The following is a 19,968-nucleotide window of genomic DNA, read 5'->3' on the forward strand; positions in this document are numbered from 1 at the left end:
TACAGAAACTATGTACTATGTATATTTCTGTTCTACAGTGCTGCCCAGGACCCTGCCATTCACTGTAAATAGAAAAAAAACATAGAAAACCTACAACCCTACAGGTAGTGCCGAACAAGTCCCTACCCTAGAAATTACTAGTCTTACCTATAGCCCTCTATTTTTCTAAGCTCCATGTACCTATCTAAAAGCCTCTTAAAAGACCCTATCATATCCGCCTCCACCACTGTTGCCAGCAGCTCATGCACTCACCACAATCTGAGTCAAAAGAAAAACAACTTACCCCTGACATCTCCTCTGTACCGACTCCCCAGCACCTTAAACCTGTGTCCTCTCGTGGCAACCATTTCAGCCCTGGGAAAAAGCCTCTGACTATACACATGATCAACACCTCTCAGCATCTTATACACCTCTATCAGGTCACCTCTCATCCTTTGTCTCTCCAAGGAGAAAAGGCCGAGTTCACTCAACCTATCCTCATAAGGCATGCTCCCCAATCCAGGCAACATCCTTTTAAATCTCCTCTGCACCCTTTTTATGGCTTCCACATTCTTCCTGTAGTGAGGCGACCAAAACTGAGCACGGTCCTCAAAGTGGGGTCTGACCAGGGCCCTATATAGCTGCAACATTACCTCTTGGCTGTTAAATTCAGTTCCACGGTTGATGAAGGCCAATACACCATATGCCTTCTTAACCAAAGAGTCAACCTGTGCAACTGTGTTGAATGTCCTATGAACTTGGACCCCAAGATCCCTCTGATCCTCCACACTGCCAACGAGTCTTACCATTAATACTATATTCTGTCATCATATTTGACCTACCAAAACAAACCACTTCGCACTTTTCTGGGTCAAACTCCATCTGCCACTTCTCAGCCTAGTTTTTCATGCTATCAATGTTCCGCTGTAACCTCTGACAACCCTCCACACTATCCACAATACCTCCTGTCATCAGCAAACTTACTAACCCATCCCCCCACTTCCTCATCCAGGTCATTTATAAACATCACGAAGAATAAGGGTCCCAGAACAGATCCCTGAGGCACTCCACTGGTGACCAACCTCCGTGCAGAATATGACCCATCTACAACCACTCTTTGCCTTCTGTGTGCAAGCAATTTCTGGACCCACAAAACAATGTCCCCTTGGATCCCATGCCTCCTTACTTTCTCAATAAGCCATGCATGGGGTACCTTATCAAATGCCTCTTGAAATCTATATACACTACATCTACTGCTCTTCCTTCATCAATATGTTTAGTCACATCCTCAAAAAATTCAATCAGGCTCGTAAGGCACGACTTGCCCTTGACAAAGTTGTGCTGACTATTCCTAATCATATTATACCTCTCCAAATGTTCATAAATCCTGTCTCTCAGGGTCTTCTCCATCAACTTAACCAACCACTGAGGTAAGACTCACTGGTCTATTAATTTCCTGGTCTATCTCTACTCCCTTTCTTGAATAAAGGAACAACGTTCGCAACCCTCCAATCCTCTGGAACCTCTCCCATCCCTATTGAAGAGGCAAAGATCATCGCCAGAGGCTCAGCAATCTCCTCCCTCACCTCCCACAGAAGCCTGGGGTACATCTCATCTGGGCCTGGTGACTTATCCAACCTGATGCTTTCCAAAAGCTCCAGCACATTCTGTTTCTTAATATCTACATGCTCAAGCTTTTCAATCTGCTGCAAGTCGTCACTATTATCGCCAAGAGCCTTTTCCATAGTGAATACTGAAGTAAAGTTTTCATTAAGTACCTCTGCTATTTCCTCCAGATCCATACACACTTCTGCATATGGAATATCTTCCCAAAATATATTACTCTGCATTTGTCAGAGTTAAATTCCATTTGCCATCCTCAGCCCACTTTCCTTGTTAGTCTTGATCCTGTGGTAACCTTGGGCAAGCTTCTTCACTGTCTATGACGCCACTAATTTTGGTATCTGCAGACTTTCGGATCATGCCAGTGATATTTTCATTCAAATCATTAATATATGTGACAAATAACAGAGCTTAGCACTGACGTCAGTGGCACACAGTGCAGGATCAAAGGCCTCTCCACTCTGGGGGTGAAAAGCCAACCCTCCACCACCACCCTCTGACTCCTATGAAGAAGCCAAATTTGTATCCATTTGTAACCACAAGATTCTGCAGATTGCTGGAAATTCAGAGTAACACGTACAAAGATTAGAGGATCTCATCATTCCTGATGAAGGGTCTCTGCCTGAAATGTCGACTGTTTATTCCTTTCCAAATATGCTCTGCTGAGTTCCTTCAGCATTTTGAATGTGTTACTCTCTATTTCCAATTGGCTAGCTCAGTCTGGATCCTAGGTGATCTCACATTTTGAACAAGCTTATCATATGCTGAAATTCATGTAAGCTACTGCTTTGCCCTTGTCAGTTCCCTTGGTCAAGTCTTAAAATTTCAGCTTTTTTTAGAAGAGAAGATATCCCATGTACAAAATAATTCTGTATAAATTGGTCTGCATCTTTCCAAATTCAGCTCACCGGCTGTAGTTACCTGGCTTGTCCTTGCAACTGTTGCTTGTATTAGTGCACTATTTGCAGGTATCTCACTTGAGGCTAAGGAAGGTACCAAGACCCCAGTGATTTCTCGTGTCCCACAAGGTCCTGGCTTTGTCCAGCCTCATGCACCTCAAGATCACTAACCCACCTTGGGATTGGTGTAGGCATGTGGCTGTATTGAACAGTCAGATTGGCACAGGGATGGAATGGCCTATTCATGAACTGTTGGAACACAACAGAACAAAATTTGGGTTATGGACAAGCCACTGAGCTATGCAATGGTAAAGGGTGAGATGTCAGAAATTAGTTTGTCTCAGTGTACACCAGGAAAATTGTGGACGTGATGTTCAAAGAAATAATGACAATATCACCTATGCTTCTTTATCACATTTAGAGATGATCATGATCAGTGGATTTCTTTTCTGGATTCCTCAAAATTTTTGGCAGAATTTTGAGGAATCCAGAAGAGCAACTGCTGAAGAGAAGAGGGGATGCAGGAAGGGTCCTACTTACCCAAGCACCTGTATCATAGATGCTCCCAGGTCCCTGCTGCTTCAGAGTCTGCAGATCCAGAATTGGCCTCTACAGTCACCAATGATCATGCTGTCACTTCAGAGGTTTGTTCTTCACTATTGATCTTTGCAGGCAAAGGTCCTGCCATCAGCATTATCAGCAATGATAAATTCAGGCTAGATGTTTTTCACTGTAGGGGTGCTGATGAACCCTAACAAATCATTCGAAAAGTAGTTGGTATACCCCAAAAAAAGGGTATACACAAAAGGCAGGGAACTATGCAGTAGTTTGTTAATGTCACTAGGAGGATGAGAAGGGAAACTGTCAATTTATCAGGTCAGGGACTCTTATGAAAACTGAATGAAAAGACAAATGTGTTTTTAGTTGTCTTGAGGAGTGCAGGAAGTGAAGTGGATGAGTGGATGTCTGATAACTGAGATTAAAATTGGTCAATGTCTACACACACACACACACACACACACACACACACACACACACACACACACACACACACACACACACACACACACACACACACACACACACACACACACACACACAAACACACACACACACAAACACACACACACACACACACACACACACACACACACACACACACACACACACACACACACACACACACACACACACACACACTTTAACCCATCTACACTAAACCACTTGCCCACATTATAAATCATCTCTTCATGCCTTGCTTAGCGAAATTTCTGGCTGTCCTTTAAGCATAATTGTATGTAACTCTGCTGTCACCTCTGACAATACATTCAAGATTAACAGCTTCTGCTTTTTTAAAAAAAGAACAAGTTTCTCATCTCTGTTTTAAAAGATAAAGGACTCTGACTATCTAGCCAAGATGCTCTGATCTCTCACATCATTCCTCAGCTTCCTTTGTTCCTGGGAAAACAAGGTGGCAATTGCTTGCTATTAGAAATAGGAGAGGAGAAAAAGAAGCAAGTTGAATCAGAGTTACAAGAGTAGAGACATGGAAAAGGGTGGTTACCTAAAATAGTTAAATTCTATTTTGAAGTCCAGAGGGTTACAACATGTGCAGACAGCTTGTGTGGGCTGCTTTTGGAGTGATGTAAAAGGCTAAGGGGCAGTGAGGTCAAAATGAAAATGGGGCAGAGAATGGAAGAGTCACAGGAACTGCAGATGGTGGGATCTGGACCAACTCACATCTGCTTGAAGAGTTTAGCAGGTCAAGCAACATCTGCAGGGGAAGGATTTGTTGATGTTTTGGGTCAAAACCCTGCAACAGGATTCAAAGTGCCCACAGCTCCTTCCCACATCCCCACAGATGCTGCTCAGTCTACTGAGTTCCTCCAGCAATTTTTTGAATTGTTAAAGTAGGATTGTTAGTTATTTTGGAAGCTCAGGTCACCCTTGCAGGTTGAGCCAAAGATGCTCTGCAGAGTGGTTACCTGGCTTTTGCCTGCTGTTGAAGAAGTGCAGTTCAAGCACTGAATGCAATCCACTAAATTAGAAAAAGTGCGTTTGCTGCTTAATTTGAAAGGATTATTTTGGCCCTTGGTCTTTGTGTTCAGTCTACAGGGAAATCTCTGAGTTACTTGTGTCAGTCACCTTAACTCTTCAAAGCTCTCTCATTTTCATCTGTCTTTGGCTTCCCACATTGCTCCAAAGATTCACCATTCCACTCTGACTAATTTCATTGACAATAGCACAAGAAAAAAAAAACTCACTGTTTACATTCAAAAGTTGTAAGGGATACCTTAGACATAGATATTTTAATCAGAATCTTGAGGGGTAAAAATAACCATGAATATTTTGATAGCACATATCCCTTACTAATCTTTTGTTGATAACCCTCATTTAAATTCTTTGAATCTGCAAATCTCTATCAAGAGCAGAAAATAGTTATGCATCTAGATTATAACTTGGTTGAATATTTATATTCAGATATACAATGTAGACTATGGATTTTATTTGTAATTTGTAGTAATTTTGCCTTTGCACTGCACTGCTGCCACGGACAAATTCCATGTCACCCAAGTGATATATCTAATTTGGGAAACAAACGGGATGAGAAGCTAGAAAGTTATCAGATCATATTTAAAGTAATTGATCAGTAAATAGTTGCTTTTGCTGTATTGAGAGTGAAATGCAGAGCAGTGGAATAAATAGAGACAATTGTGAACAATTGCACTCTGATACAATTCATCTGCTAACCCTGTTCTATCAATGTACTTGCCTGTGCTGAATGGTTAGTAGAATGAGGTCCTGGATGATTTATAGGATCCATTTGACTTTAGCTTGGCATTGATCAGCAGGAGAAAATCCTCATATGCAGGGAGAGTGAAAAGGGTCACTTGGGGTGTGGATGGGCTTTTCCAATTTCCTTTCTAATTATTTTTCTAATGCAAATGATCAGTATTGTTGGTTAAGGATATCAGTGCATTTTCTTATAATTAAAACAAACAAGAAATTATTTAAAGACGAAGGGTCTCGGCTTGAAACATCAACTGTACTTCTTCCTATAGATGCTACCTGGCCTGCTGTGTTCTACCAGCATTTTGTGTGTGTTGTAAGAAATTATTTAAAAATGGAGGGTATAGGTGTGTTGGCACTATGAGGATTTAACCAGTTGCACAGCCTGTTAAAAGTTTTGGAAAAACTTTTGTTAATGATAATTGATTCAACACCAGTTTACTTAGGAAGTAATCATCCAGGTGGAAGTGGTCTGACTCTTATGGGCTTTTTATGTCTGCAGATTGTACACACCTTTTACAGAAGACACAGATAACATTGGACAGCGTGCTGTAAATTCCATTTTGAACACTCTTATTATGATCAGTGTCATTGTGGTGATGACACTGATTCTTGTACTCCTCTACAAATACAGGTGCTACAAGGTACGTATGTGCTACAAATTTTCTTGATTCATAAGGCACATGTTTTGTTATTCCCTCCTAAGAGAATGAAGGGTGTAAACTGTAAGCTGCTTCAGTAAGCTGTGACCCATGGACCCCTTAGTTAATGGTAGGGGTCCATGGCATAAAAAAAGTTTGGGAACTCCTTCAAGAGTTATCTCCAAAAGATTTTTCTGGTTGATGGTGGAGACTAGGTTAAATCTTGAGGGTGAGGGTGATGTCATTGGTTTACAGCAGTTGCACATATTTAATTTTCATAAAATGTGTTAAAGCTGCTAAGGCCAGCTTCCTCTTGTGTTATCTTCTCTGTTCAATGTGTTTCCTTAATCAGTGGTTTGTATTTGTTCACTTCAATGATACCATGTGCTCACCAATCTGTTCTTTCAACTATTCTGCTGGCCTTTTATGTATCCCTGAAAACTGGCCTGTTTACTAACCTGTAGAGTTCCTTGTTTCATTTTCTTTTCTTTCTTCCATTAAGCACCGTTTTAAAAAACCTACTTTTTTAACGTGTGATATAGCTATTTTATTGTGTTAGATTTTCTGATGCGTCCTCTTGTAATGCAGTTTTGGACATCTTGCTGTTGGAAAACCTATCCAAACCCATGTCATTGTTTCTGTGTTCAATATTTTCTCGGGATCTGCTGCCCCTGCACAGGAAAATTTAACAAATGTATTTTTTCTGTCCCAAATACTAATAATTACTGTTTGTTAATCAAATTGCCTTAGCTCAAGACCTGGTTTTGATTCACCTCTGTGCCAGTACTTTGCTATACTGATGTTCTGCTCAGTTCTGGCTTTTGTTTCTGGTTTAGGTACCATTTTGTCCACTCATAGTCAGCTTCTTATCTATCCTATGTTTCTAGTTTTTTTGGGGACAAAAGAGGACGTATTGAAATTATTGTAAAAACATTTATAGAACCTTCTTTTCTGATGGGAGTAATCATTTGAATGAATATAGTTTGTGGGAAAGATGACTAGTACATAGAGCAAATATCATCAGGACAAGGTGAACTAGTGCTGCAGGTTGAAACCAATTTGGAAGGGGGTGGACTTTCAGGGTGAAATGAAGAGGAAGAGGGTATGCTGGTGCCTTATAGTGCCAACACCTTGTGTTCAGTCTTGACCTTGAGTACTTTCCATGTGGAGTTTGCATGCTCTCCCTATGACTGTAACTTGGTGATTCATTTTTCTTCCACATCCCCAAGGTGTGCAGGTTGGTGGATTGATTTGCCTTGTGTGTAAAGGGGGAATCAGGTGGAGATGATGGGTGTGTGGGATAGAATGGATTACTGGGAAATGGGACTGATGAGATTGCCCTGAGAGTTGGCATGGACTCAATACGCCTTAATATTGGAACAAAATATATAAAATTTCCCCTAGTGTGGGTGGATGGCAGGAAAATTGTGATGGGTAAGTTGTTGGCAATGTGAGACAGAATAGGTTGGGAGGAAAAAGATACTGTATAGAATAGGAGACCCAACATGGGTGTGGGGTTAAATCATCTGTTGTATGAAAGTATGAGAAATATTACATGAGAATTTGAAAAAGTAAAGAGCAATTTGGCACTATAAATTTGATATTTATGGGAAGCATTCACAGGTGGTTGTAAGCTCTCTGGTAATGTGGAGACTGGTGAACTCTAGGCTCATATAGATAACGTAGTAGCAGTAACAGTCATCAAACTTAAACAAAAAGGCAGGTGGAAACTGTATACTCTTGGTTAAAAGGTATTTATGAACCTTTTTCCTGTGAGAGGAGGAGCCAAATGACAGTATTAAGCCATGTATAACTAAAAAAAAAGATGTTTTTGTATAAAGTGGTGAATTTCCCTGATAAATAAGGAAGAATAGTGGCATGATAATGTCTTCATTAATGGTAAAGATCAAAATCATGTGTAGATAAAAATCTCAAAGATGCATGAACTACTGTTGTGATAACAAGGGAGATGAGAGAGCGTGGAGTGAGGCAAGAGCAAATCTTCAATTACCCCCATATTGGTATGTTAAGTGTGAAGGCCAGTGGGAGATGGGGGTAAGGAACAGTTCTTGACATGCATTCTATGGATAATGTGCTCCAGTCATTGCAGATGGAAGCTGAGTCAAATTGAGGGTTTTGGAAAAAGCTTAACCTCAGTGAGGGCCATTTTTGGGTACAGTGATCATAATATTGTTGACAGGTTCCTTAAGGTTGTCATAGCCAGGAGACATTGGGGTGAGGATAGTGGGGATAAGCTATGTTAAATGTTAACATGTTAAATACTCCCAATGGCATGCATCTCAAATAACCTCTGATAGCCTGTTCCTGGCCTCCACATTTGGCTTCACTACTAAGCCTAGCAGAACTGCTTCTGCTGACAGGAGAAGGGGCAAAGATGGGTTACTGACATCTTAAAGCCAGTTGCTTTGGACACATGGTGCTGATCGGCCGTAGTTGGTAGCTCATCTAGGGGAAGGGAAACACTGATTTAACACCTCAGCTGCCTTGCGGCTATTCCCATACATGGGGATGGCTTTGGGAGTAAACCCTGAGGAAAAATACAGAGCTGAAATCCCTAAAGCAGTCCTACATTGAGTTCAACACTGACAGGCAAATCCTGTGATGTCACTGGTACCAAACTGTATTGGTCTCTGTTCTTCCTTTGGATTAATCAGCTACATGGAGATGGGGAGCCTGCTCTTCAAATCAGATTGCCCTGGCTTATGTGTTGACTTCAACAGCTAGGACCCAACATCCACAGTCGACCTCAATCAATGGAAAGCCGTATGATTATCAAAAATAGTTTACAGATGTGTTTTTATCTGAGGCATTTAGAAGTTAAAAAGATAGCAGATTATTGAATGATAGAGGGCCTTCATTTGGGTATCTCTTGAACAGAGGAGAGCATTCCTTTGAGTGTAAAAGGAAGGCTTCCCAAAGTTGTTACAAAGGCGGAGGGCACAGTTGAGATGCTTGTAAAATGGGTATACTGTTAACTGAGGAGGAGGAGGAGGAAGTAACAATACTGGTTAAGAGTTGACAGTTCTTCCTTCCAACTCCAAATGGGATGGATCTGAGACAACTGGAGGAATGAAGGTGGTTTTTGCAGGGATTCTGGGGGATGGTACTTATTACAGCATGTTTAAAATTAGATGTGAAGGACGAAACTGACTGATGTTGGCCAGTCCATTCAGAATCAGTGATGGAGAAAACCTGAGGTCATAATCCAGCAAGAGAGGATAATAAATGAAAGGGTGCACAGACTTGTTGGAAGCAAATTGCATGCAATCAATCTGTCTGAGTGTAATAGCGAGTGAGGATGGTTCAGATGGTGTCTAGGTGAAATTTGAAAACTTCAGTCAGTTTCTTAGGAAGTGCATGCTCAAAGAACTAATAGTGGGAACATGAATACAACATTAGATGAGGGACTAATGTGCTATGAGTCAATATGAGGACCACTATGTTCCAGCTTGGGTGTCATTTGAAGTTTTGCACATGTTATAAGATCTGGAGATGAGGTGAACTGTGAGCATGTTAATACATTTCAGGGCAGTGACAGGGAAGTGTGAAGTGATATGTTCAGGAAAAAGAATAGCAATAGAAACAATTTAAAGAGCTGCAGAAAGTAAGATCATGTGCATAATCTTTCAATGATAGGTTAGTTAAGAAGACCTATGGGATGCTGGGCTTCAGTAATGGGGATTGAGTTCAAGAGTAGAGAGGTCATGTTGCAACTCTACAAATCTCTGGTGAGACTGCACTTAGATTATTGTGTTCAATTCTGGTCACCTCATTATAGGAAGGATGTGGAAGCTATGGGGAGGGTGCAGAGGAGATTTAATAGGATGTTGCCTGGATTGGAGAACAAGTCATATGAAGCAAGGTTAGCAGAGCTGGGACTTTTCTCTTCGGAGCGTAGAAGGATGAGAGGAGACTTGATAGAGGTCTACAAGATTATAACCATATAACAATTACAGCATGGAAACAGGCCATCTCGGCCCTTCTAGTTCCCTTCTGGAACGCTTACTCTCACCTAGTCCCACTGACCTGCACTCACCCCATAACCCTCTATTCCTTTCCTGTCCATATACCTATCCAATTTTACTTTAAATGACAATACCAAACCTGCCTTTACCACTTCTACTGGAAGCTCATTCTACACAGCTACCGCTCTCTGAGTAAAGAAATTCCCCCTCGTGCTACCCTTAAACTTTTGCCCCCTAACTCTCAACTCATGTCCTCTTGTTTGAATCTCCCCTACTCTCAATGGAAAAAAGCCTAACCATGTCAGTTCTATCTATCCCCCTCATAATTTTAAATACCTCTATCAAGTCCCCCCTCAACCTTCTACACTCCAAAGAATAAAGACCTAACTTGTTCAACCTTTCCCTGTAACTTAGGTGCTAAACCAGGTAACATTCTAGTAAATCTTCTCTGTACTCTCTCTATTTTGTTGACATCTTTCCTATAATTCGGTGACCAGAACTGTACACAATACTCCAAATTTGGCCTTACTAATGCCTTGTACAATTTTAACATTACATCCCAACTCCTATACTCAATGCTCTGATTTATAAAGGCCAGCATACCAAAAGCTTTCTTCACCACCCTATCCACATGAGATTCCACCTTCAGGGAACTATGCACCATTATTCCTAGATCACTGTCTTCTACTGCATTCTTCAATGCCATACCATTTACCATGTATGTCCTATTTGGATTATTCCTACCAAAATGTAACACCTCACACTTAACAGCATTAAACGCCATCTGCCATTTTTCAGCCCACTCTTCTAACTGGCCTAAGTCTCTCTGCAAACTTTGAAAACCTGCTTCATTATCCACAACGCCACCTACCTTAGTGTCATCTGCATACTTACTAATCCAATTTACCACCCCATCATCCAGATCATTAATGTATATGACAAACAACATTGGACCCAGTACAGATCCCTGAGGCACACCACTAGTCACCGGCCTCCAACCTGACAAACAGTTATCCACCACTACTCTCTGGTATCTCCCATCCAGCCACTGTTGAATCCATTTTACTACTTCAATATTAATACCAAACGATTGAACCTTCCTAACCAACCTTCCGTGCGGAACCTTGTCAAAGGCCTTACTGAAGTCCATATAGACAACATCCACTGCTTTACCCTCATCAACTTTCCTCGTAATCTCTTCAAAAAATTCAATAAGATTTGTCAAACATGACCTTCCACGCACAAATCCATGCTGACTGTTCCTAAACAGACCCTGTCTATCCAGATAATTATATATACTATCTCTAAGAATACTTTCCATTACTTTACCCACTACTGACATCAAACTGACAGGCCTATAATTGCTAGGTTTACTCTTAGAACCCTTTTTAAACAATGGAACCACATTAGCAATACGCCAGTCCTCTGGCACCAGCCCCGTTTCTAATGACATTTGAATTATTTCTGTCAGAGCCCCTGCTATTTCTATACTAACTTCCCTCAAGGTCCTAGGGAATATCCTGTCAGGACCTGGGATTTATCCACTTTTATATTCCTTAAAAGTGCCAGTACTTCCTCCTCTTTAATCGTCATAGTTTCTATAACTTCCCTACTTGTTTCCTTTACCCTACACAATTCAGTATCCTTCTCCTTAGTGAATACCAAAGAAAAATTATTCAAAATCTCCCCCATCTCTTTTGGCTCCACACATAGCTGTCCACTCTGATTCTCTAAGGGACCATTTTTATTCCTCACTATGCTTTTGCTATTAATATAACTGTAGAAACCCTTTGGATTTATTTTCACCTTACTTGCCAAAGCAACCTGGTATCTTCTTTTAGCTTTTCTAATTTCTTTTTTAAGATTCTTCTTACATTCTTTATATTCCTCGAGCACCTTATCTACTCCATGCTGCCTATATTTATTGTAGATATCTCTCTTTTTCCTAACCAAGTTTCCAATATCCCTTGAAAACCATGGCTCTCTCTCAAACTTTTAACCTTTCCTTTCAACCTAACAGGAACATAAAGATTCTGTACCCTCAAAATTTCACCTGTAAATGATCTCCATTTCTCTATTACATCCTTCTGTTAAAGCAAATTGTCCCAATCCACTCCTTCTAAATCCTTTTGCATCTCTTCAAAGTTAGCCTTTCTCCAATCAAAAATCTCAACCCTGGCTCCAGTCCTATCCTTCTCCATACTATATTGAAACTAATGGCATTGTGATCACTGGACCCGAAGTGCTCCACAACACATACCTCTGTCATTTGACCTATCTCATTTACTAACAGAAGATCCAACACTGCCCCTTCTGTAGTTGGTACCTTTATGTATTGCTGCAAAAAACTACCCTGCACACATTTTACAAACTCCAAACCATCCAGCCCTTTTACAGTATGTGTGGAAAATTACCGTATGGGCTTCCCAGTCTATGTGTGGAAAATTAAAATCTCACAATGACAACCCTGTGCTTACTACAAGTATCTGCTATCTCCTTGCAAATTTGCTCCTCCAATTCTCACTCCCCATTAGGTGGTCTATAATACACCCCTGTAAGTGTTACTACACCTTTCCCATTCCTCAATTCCACCCAAATAGCCTCCCTAGATGAGCCCTCTAATCTATCCTGCCAGAGCTCCGCTGTAATATTTTCTCTGACAAGCAATGCAACACCTCCCCCTCTTGTCCCTCCGATTCTATCACACCTGAAGCAACGAAATCCAGGAATATTTATTTGCCAGTCACAGCCCTCCAGCAACCATATTTCACTAATAGCTACAACATCATATTTCCAGGTATCAATTCATGCTCTAAGCTCATCCACCTTTCTTACAATGTTCCTAGCATTAATATAAATGCATTTAAGAAATTCTTCACCTCTTCCTCTCTGTTTATCTCTAACAGTACAAAGAACTTTACTGTCTTCTTTTTCTTCCTTCTCCCATACATCTGTTCCTACACTCTGGTTCCCCTCCCCCCTCATATCTAGTTTATATCCACGGGAGCCTCTTTAGCAAACCTACCTGCAAGAATATTTGGGTCCCTCCAGTTCAGATGTAAACTGTCCTGCCGAAACAGGTCCCACCTTCCCTGGAAAACTGCCCAATTATCTATAAATCTGATGCCGTCCCTCCTGCACCATGTCTTCAGCCATGTGTTGATCTGCACTATCTTACTATTTCTAAACCCACCTGCACGTGGCACTGGTAGCAATCCTGAGATTGCTATACTGGAGGTCCTGTCATTTAACTTGGCACCTAACTCCCTAAACTCACATTTCATGACCTCCTCACTCTTCCTACCCAGATCATTGGTCCCTACACAGACCATGACATCTGGCTGCTCACCCTCCCTCTTGAGAATACTGAGAATTCGATCTGAGATATTGCGGACCCTGGCACCAGGGAGGCAACTGTCCATCTGGGATTCTTGATCTCTTCCACAGAAACTCCTGTCTGTCCCCCTAACTATCGAATCCCCTATCACTAATGCTCTCCTCTTTTCCCTCCTTCCCTTCTGAGCTGAGGGTCCAGTCTTGGTGCCAGAGACGCAACCACTGAAACTTGTCCCTGGTAGGTCGTCCCCACCAACAGTATCCAAAACGGTATACTTATTGTTGATGGGAGCTGCCATAGGGGTGCTCTGCTCTTTCTGTCTATTCCCCTTCCCTCTCCTGACAGTCACCCAGCTACCTGTCTCCTGACTCCCAGGGGTGACTATCTCCCTGAAACTCCTGTCTATTTCTGCTTCTGCCTCCCGAATGATCCAAAGTTGCTCCAGCTCCAGCTCCAGCTCCAATTCCCTGACACGGTTTGTCAGGAGCTGCAGCTGGATGCACCTTCTGCAACTATAGTCATCAGGGACTGCTGTGCTCTCCCTGACTTCCCAAATACTGCAAACAGAGCACACAACTGCCCTAACTGCTGCCTCCATTACCTACTCCTAATCTAATTAGATTAATTAAAGGAGCTTACCTGGCCTTACCTCACCTGGAGTGAAGCTTGTACAGAGCCTCTGCTGATTTAAAAAAGTGTTTTAAATTCCCCCCCTGATCTCAGAGGCCGACTTTCACGTGCCTGCACAGTTTAGCCTCTTTGCCCGGATCAGTTAAAAAAAATAGCAGCTTTCCTCCAAGCTTCTTTTACCTTTTCCCTCTCCGTCTCTTGCTTCGATTTAAATGACCGTTGAAAACTTCCTCTCCTTTTTAAACCTTTGGCACGTTATGTCACTCGCCTGTGCAGTCTAGCCTCTTTGCCTCAATCAGTTTAAAAAAAACAGCTTCTTGTCCAAGCTTCTTTTACCTCTTCCCTCTCCATCTCCTGCTTCAATTTAAAAGAGAGGCATAGATAGGGTGGATGGTTAGTACCTGTTTCCCAGGGCACCAATAGCAAACACCAGAGGGCATATGTACAAAATTAAGGGAGGGAAGTTTAGGGGAGACATCAGGGGTACTTTTTTTACACAGAGGGTTGTGAGTGCCTGGAATGACTTGCTAAAACATTAGGGGTATTTAAGAGCCTCTTGGACAGGCACATGGATGAAAGAAAAATGGAGGGTTATGGGGTAGTGTGGGTTTAGTACTGTTTTTTAAGGATTGTATGGGTCGGTACAATATGGAGGGCTGAGGGGCCTGTACTGTGCTGTAGCGTTCTATGGTGACTGGATCTCAAAAATTTTACTTTTGAAAAATATTTCACTTAATCATGAAATGGAGGTACAAGATGGTGATATAGAATGTCCATAGAGAATTAAAGTAGTCAGCTGAAGTACTTGTTGCATTTTGAATACCTTGAAAAAGCAAAGGTCTTAAAAAGAAAATCTGTTAGAATAACTCTAGGGTTGAGGAACATTTGGAGAGGCAGGGAATGTTCTCCTACGTCAACACAAGTGGAGGAGATTTTGACAGGTGCTTTTAGACAGAGCAAAAGATGGAGAACTTATTCAGTGACAGTGCAATCAATAACTCGAGAAGTCAAGTTTAAGGCGATCCCTGGATGAGTGGCAAAGAGTGGAAGGAATGTTTTTTCTGTGTGAGTAATGTGATCTGGATTCTGCTGATGGAGGCAGATCAATATATAAAAGGGAGAACTCAGCACAACGGGGGAAGGAAAGAGAAATGGAATTAATTGTATAATGTCAAAGAGAGAGCATAGGTATAGTGTGCTGAATAGCTCCCATGTCAGTGGTTCCCAACCTAGGGTGAATGACTCATTTGAGGTGGAGCAATAATTAATAATTTTGCAGTAATTAGAAAGTTTACAAAGCATAAAAATAAACATGAAAAGACTGCAAGAAACACGAGCTTAAGCCTACCAACTTTGTTGCTCATGTATTTCTGCCAAAAAAAATAGAAGTTACTCTTCTCTATCATCTGACCTTTCTCAAGAAGGTTCTACTGCAGTTGTACAAGGCCTTGGTGAGACCACACCTAGAATATTGTGTGCAGTTTTGGTCCCCTAATCTGAGGAAAGACATTCTTGCCATACAGAGAAGGTTCACCAGATTGATTCCTGGGCTGGCAGGACTTTCATATGAAGAAAGACTGGATCGACTAGGCTTATACTCACTAGAATTTAGAAGATTGAGGGGGTATCTTATTGAAACGTATAAAATTCTAAAGGGATTGGACAGGCTAGATGCAGGAAGATTGTTTCTGATGTTGGGGAAGTCCAGAACGAGGGGTCACAGTTTAAGGATAAAGGGGAAGCTTTTTAGGACCAAGATGAGGAAAAACTTCTTCACACAGAGAGTGGTGAATCTGTGGAATTCTCTGCCCCATGAAACAGTTGAGGTCGGTTCTTTGGCTATATTTAAGAGGAAGTTAGATATTGCCCTTGTGGCTAAAGGGATCAGGGGGTATGGAGAGAAAGCAGGTACAGGGTTCTGAGTTGGATGATCAGCCATGATCATACTGAATGGTGGTGCAGGCTCGAAGGGCCACTCCTGCGCCTATTTTCTATGTTTCTAGCCAAAGGTCTTTAGAGCCATTGAGTTACTTTTGAAGTGCTGTTACAATGCAGCAGGTCTGCACTCAGCAAGTGCCCTCAGTAGCCATAAACAAATTGATAACGTGTGATGTTTGGGGGTGAAAACTGATGAGGTCATTCCTGAAATCTAGCTGACTCTTCAAACAGCCATGGCAGGTGAGCTACTAATTTTAAAACCTGACCCATAAGGCAGCCCCCTTGGCAACACTGCAATCCTCCCCCTCCCCCATTGCCACTTTTAATCGCCCATGTCTTTTGAACCCACAGCCTTGACACTGTTGATTCATGACCTGCAATAGGTATGTCTGTGAAGGCGAACACTGCGCCAGTCCTGTCCTGAGCTGGATGTTAATGACTTTGTGCCTTTGTAAAATAAAAGTGCTTGGCTGAAAGCTTATTCGTGATCTTGGTTTTTTAAATAGGTCATTCATGGATGGCTGATAATCTCGTCACTCTTGCTCCTTTTCTTTTTCTCCTACATCTACTTAGGGTAAGTTTAACCTTTTTTGAAAATTATATTTGCTTTATTTAACAATCTGTCATTTAGCTGGTGGCAATGGTTGCAATATATTAAAAAAACTCACAATCAGAATCAGTTTTAACATTACTGGCATATGTCGTGAAATTTGTTAACTTAGCGGCAGCAGTAGGTATATTGCAATACAATTAAAAGAACTTTCAGTTACAATTTTTATATATGTGTGTATGTATATACAAGGTTGGAGGCGATATTGGATGTACGACAACTCTGGCAGGGTTCACAGGATTTACTTTCCACAAAGTGAAACCCTATAGCATGAATGGCAACGATGCTTCACTACCAGATGAACTCAACGCCTTCTATGCCCGCTTTGAAAGGGAGAATATAACTGCAGCTGTGAAGCTCCCTGCTGCACCTGATGACACTGTGATCTCTGTCTCAAAGGCTGATGTCTTTAAAGAGAGTGAACCCTCGCAAAGCAGAAGGTCCCAATGGAGTACCTGGTAGGGCTCTGAAAACCTGTGGCAACCAACTGGTGGGAGTATTCAAGGACATTTTCAACCTCTCAGTGCTACAGGCAACAATTACGCCAGTGTTACAAACCCATAGGTTTTGTTTGCTGTGGACTGTCACTTTAAGAGAGTGCCTGAATGAGGCGGGACTAACAATGACATCAGCCACCGGCTTTCTCAGCTCACTTCTGATTTTTACAGAGAGAGAGAGAACACAGCTGCTCTCGTAGTCCGAGTACGACTTGGACTTAAGAACTGTCAGGGCAAGGTTTACTCCAGAATGTATGTCTGTCACTTCATATTATCCAACGGAGTGGATTGAGGAATGTCAAGTGGGACCACTTGAAGTTAACCCTTGCCTAGGTATGGTATGTGATAATTACTTGAAGACGACATTCCTGTGACAAGTCACTTTGGTGATATATCTAAGTGGACTTTGGATCGATTCAACGGACAAGATCTTCAACAGTTTTCGTTTGCCTGTGGAATTCAACATAATTGTCATCACTCTACATTTACCTTGGAGTACAGATATCTCTCTCCCATCATTTAGTCCTTGGATTACTGAACTTTCCTACTTTACCATCTCAAGACTCTAAGCCTTGTTCCCCCAGGCTCAATAGTTTGGGAGTTATATTTACAGACATTTATACACATAACACTGTTAACTTTTGTTTATCTTGTTTAAGTTACAATATTATCAGTAGTTACTAATAAAGATAGTGGTTTTAACATCAAAACCAGTCTCCAGTGTGAACTCTATTGCTGCTGGTTTGTTTCTAAAGCATTACAGTTTGGTAACACTGGTGCCTAAGAAGAATAATGTGAACTGCTTTAATGACTATTGCCCGGTAGCACTCGTATCTACAGTGATGAAATGCTTTGAGAGGTTGGTCATTAACTAGACTGAACTTCTGCCTCAGCAAAGACCTAGACCCATTGCAATTTGCCTATCAGCACAATAGATCAATGGCAGATGCAATCTCAATGGCTCTTCATGCGGCTTTAGACCATCTGGACAACACAACACAAACACCTATGTCAGGATGCTGTTCATCAACTAGAGCTCACCATTTAATACCATTGTTCCCACAATCCTGATTGAGAAATTACAGAAGCTGGGCTTCTGTACCTCAGTCTGCAATTGGATCCTTGACTTCCTAACCAGAAGACCACAATCTGTGCGAGTTGGTGATAACATCTCCTCACTGACGATCAACACTGGTGCACCTCAGAGATGTGTGCTTAGCCCACTGCTCTACCCTCTGTATACCCATGTCTGTGGCGAGGCATAGCTCAATACCATCTATAAATTTGCTGATGATACAACCATTGTTGGTGGAATCTCAGATGGTGACGAGAGAGCGTACAGGAGCGAGATATGCGAACTGGTGAAGTGGTGTCGCAGCAACAACCTGGCAGTCAATGTCACTAAGATGAAAGAGCTGATTGTGGACTTAAGGAAGGGTAAGGCAAAGGAACACATGCCAATCCTCATTGAGGGATTAGAAGTGGAGAGAGTGAGCAGTTTAAATATGTTGATCCCAACATATTGATGTAGTTATAAAGAAGGCAAGACAGCGACCATGCTTCATTAGGAGTTTGAAGAGATTTGGTACGTCAACAAATACACTCAAAACTTCTATAGATGTACTATGAAGAGCATTCTGACGGCCTGCATTACCATCTGATATGCGAGGGGTGGGGGGCTACTGCACAAGACCAAAAGAAGCTGCAGAGGGTTGTAAATTTAGTTGGCTCCATCTTGGGTACTAGCCTACAAAGTACCCAGGATATCTTCAAGGTGTGGTGTCTCAGAAAAGCAGCATCCATTATTAAAGACCTCCAGCACCCGGGGCATGCCGTTTTCTCACTGCTACCATCATGTAGGGGTACAGAAGCCTGAAGGCACACACTCAACGATTCAGGAACAGCTTCTTCCCCTCTGCCATCCGATTCCTAAATGGACATTGAACCTTTGGACACTACCTCACTTTAAAAAATATATATATTATATGTTTTTGCAATATTTTTAATTTATTCAATATATGTATACTGTAATTGATCTATTTTATTATTTTTTTCTTCTAGATTATGTATAGCATTGAACCACTGCTGCCAAGTTAACAAATTTTATGACACATATCGGTGATAATAAACCTGATTCTGTGTGTGTATGTGTGTGTGTGTGTGTGTGTATATCAAATTAAATAAGTAGTGCAAAAAGAGAGTGGGAAAATATAGTGAGTCGGTGTACATTCATTGTCCATTCAAATATCTGATTGCCAAGCGGAATACGCTCTTCCTAAAACTTCTGATTGTGTGTCTTCAGGCTCCTGTTGGTAGTAATGAGAATAGGGAATGTACTGGGTAATGATGAATGCCACCTTTTTGAGTTATTGCCTTTTGAAGATGTCCTGGATGTTGAGGAGGCTAGTTCCCATGGTAGAACTGGCTGAGTTTACAACCTTCTGCAGCCTTTTTTGATCAAATACAGAGAAATAGTCTGTTTTATTCAGTAAGCCACAATCATGTTATTTCTCTTTAACAGGGAAGTCTTCAAAACGTATAATGTTGCTATGGATGTCTTCACATTAGCAATGATAATCTGGAACTTTGGGGTGGTTGGAATGATATGTATTCACTGGAAGGGGCCACTTCGATTGCAACAGGCCTACCTGATTATGATCAGTGCTTTGATGGCCCTAGTTTTCATCAAGTATCTTCCAGAATGGACTGCTTGGCTCATCCTGGCTGTGATTTCCATATATGGTAAGATCTAATAATGGCTGAAGTTTGTTATGATGAATGAATGGCATCCTGCAGTTCATCTAAACACCTGGTAGGATGAGTTCAGTAGATAAGCAGGTCTGATAACTTTACTTGATGAGTGGGGATTCTGACATTGGTGACCTGCATTGAAAAGCAAAGTTGTTTTTAAAATGTGTCCAGGAATTCTGAACAAATTTTAAAACTTATTACAATTACAGTGATTATAGGTACATATTTGTCCAAAAATAGATATTTAATAGTTACCTGCACAAATAAATTATGACAATTGTCCATTA

The 19,968-nt window shown here is 41.4% G+C and overlaps 1 protein-coding gene across 3 annotated transcripts in view; it reads left to right on the forward strand.

The window, feature by feature from the left end:
• The window catches only part of psen1 (presenilin 1), a 138,818-nt gene that overhangs the window by 66,584 nt on the left and 52,266 nt on the right, over window positions 1-19,968 (forward strand). For all 3 annotated transcript variants that reach the window (XM_059951664.1, XM_059951679.1, XM_059951672.1), the window contains 3 exons: window positions 5,794-5,935; window positions 16,330-16,397; window positions 19,452-19,672. In XM_059951664.1, coding sequence (XP_059807647.1) covers window positions 5,794-5,935; window positions 16,330-16,397; window positions 19,452-19,672 — 431 coding nt within the window. The remainder of the gene's footprint in view (window positions 1-5,793; window positions 5,936-16,329; window positions 16,398-19,451; window positions 19,673-19,968) is intronic.

This window comes from Hypanus sabinus, chromosome 2, assembly GCF_030144855.1.
Source record: "Hypanus sabinus isolate sHypSab1 chromosome 2, sHypSab1.hap1, whole genome shotgun sequence".
NCBI classification, from domain to species: domain Eukaryota; kingdom Metazoa; phylum Chordata; class Chondrichthyes; order Myliobatiformes; family Dasyatidae; genus Hypanus; species Hypanus sabinus.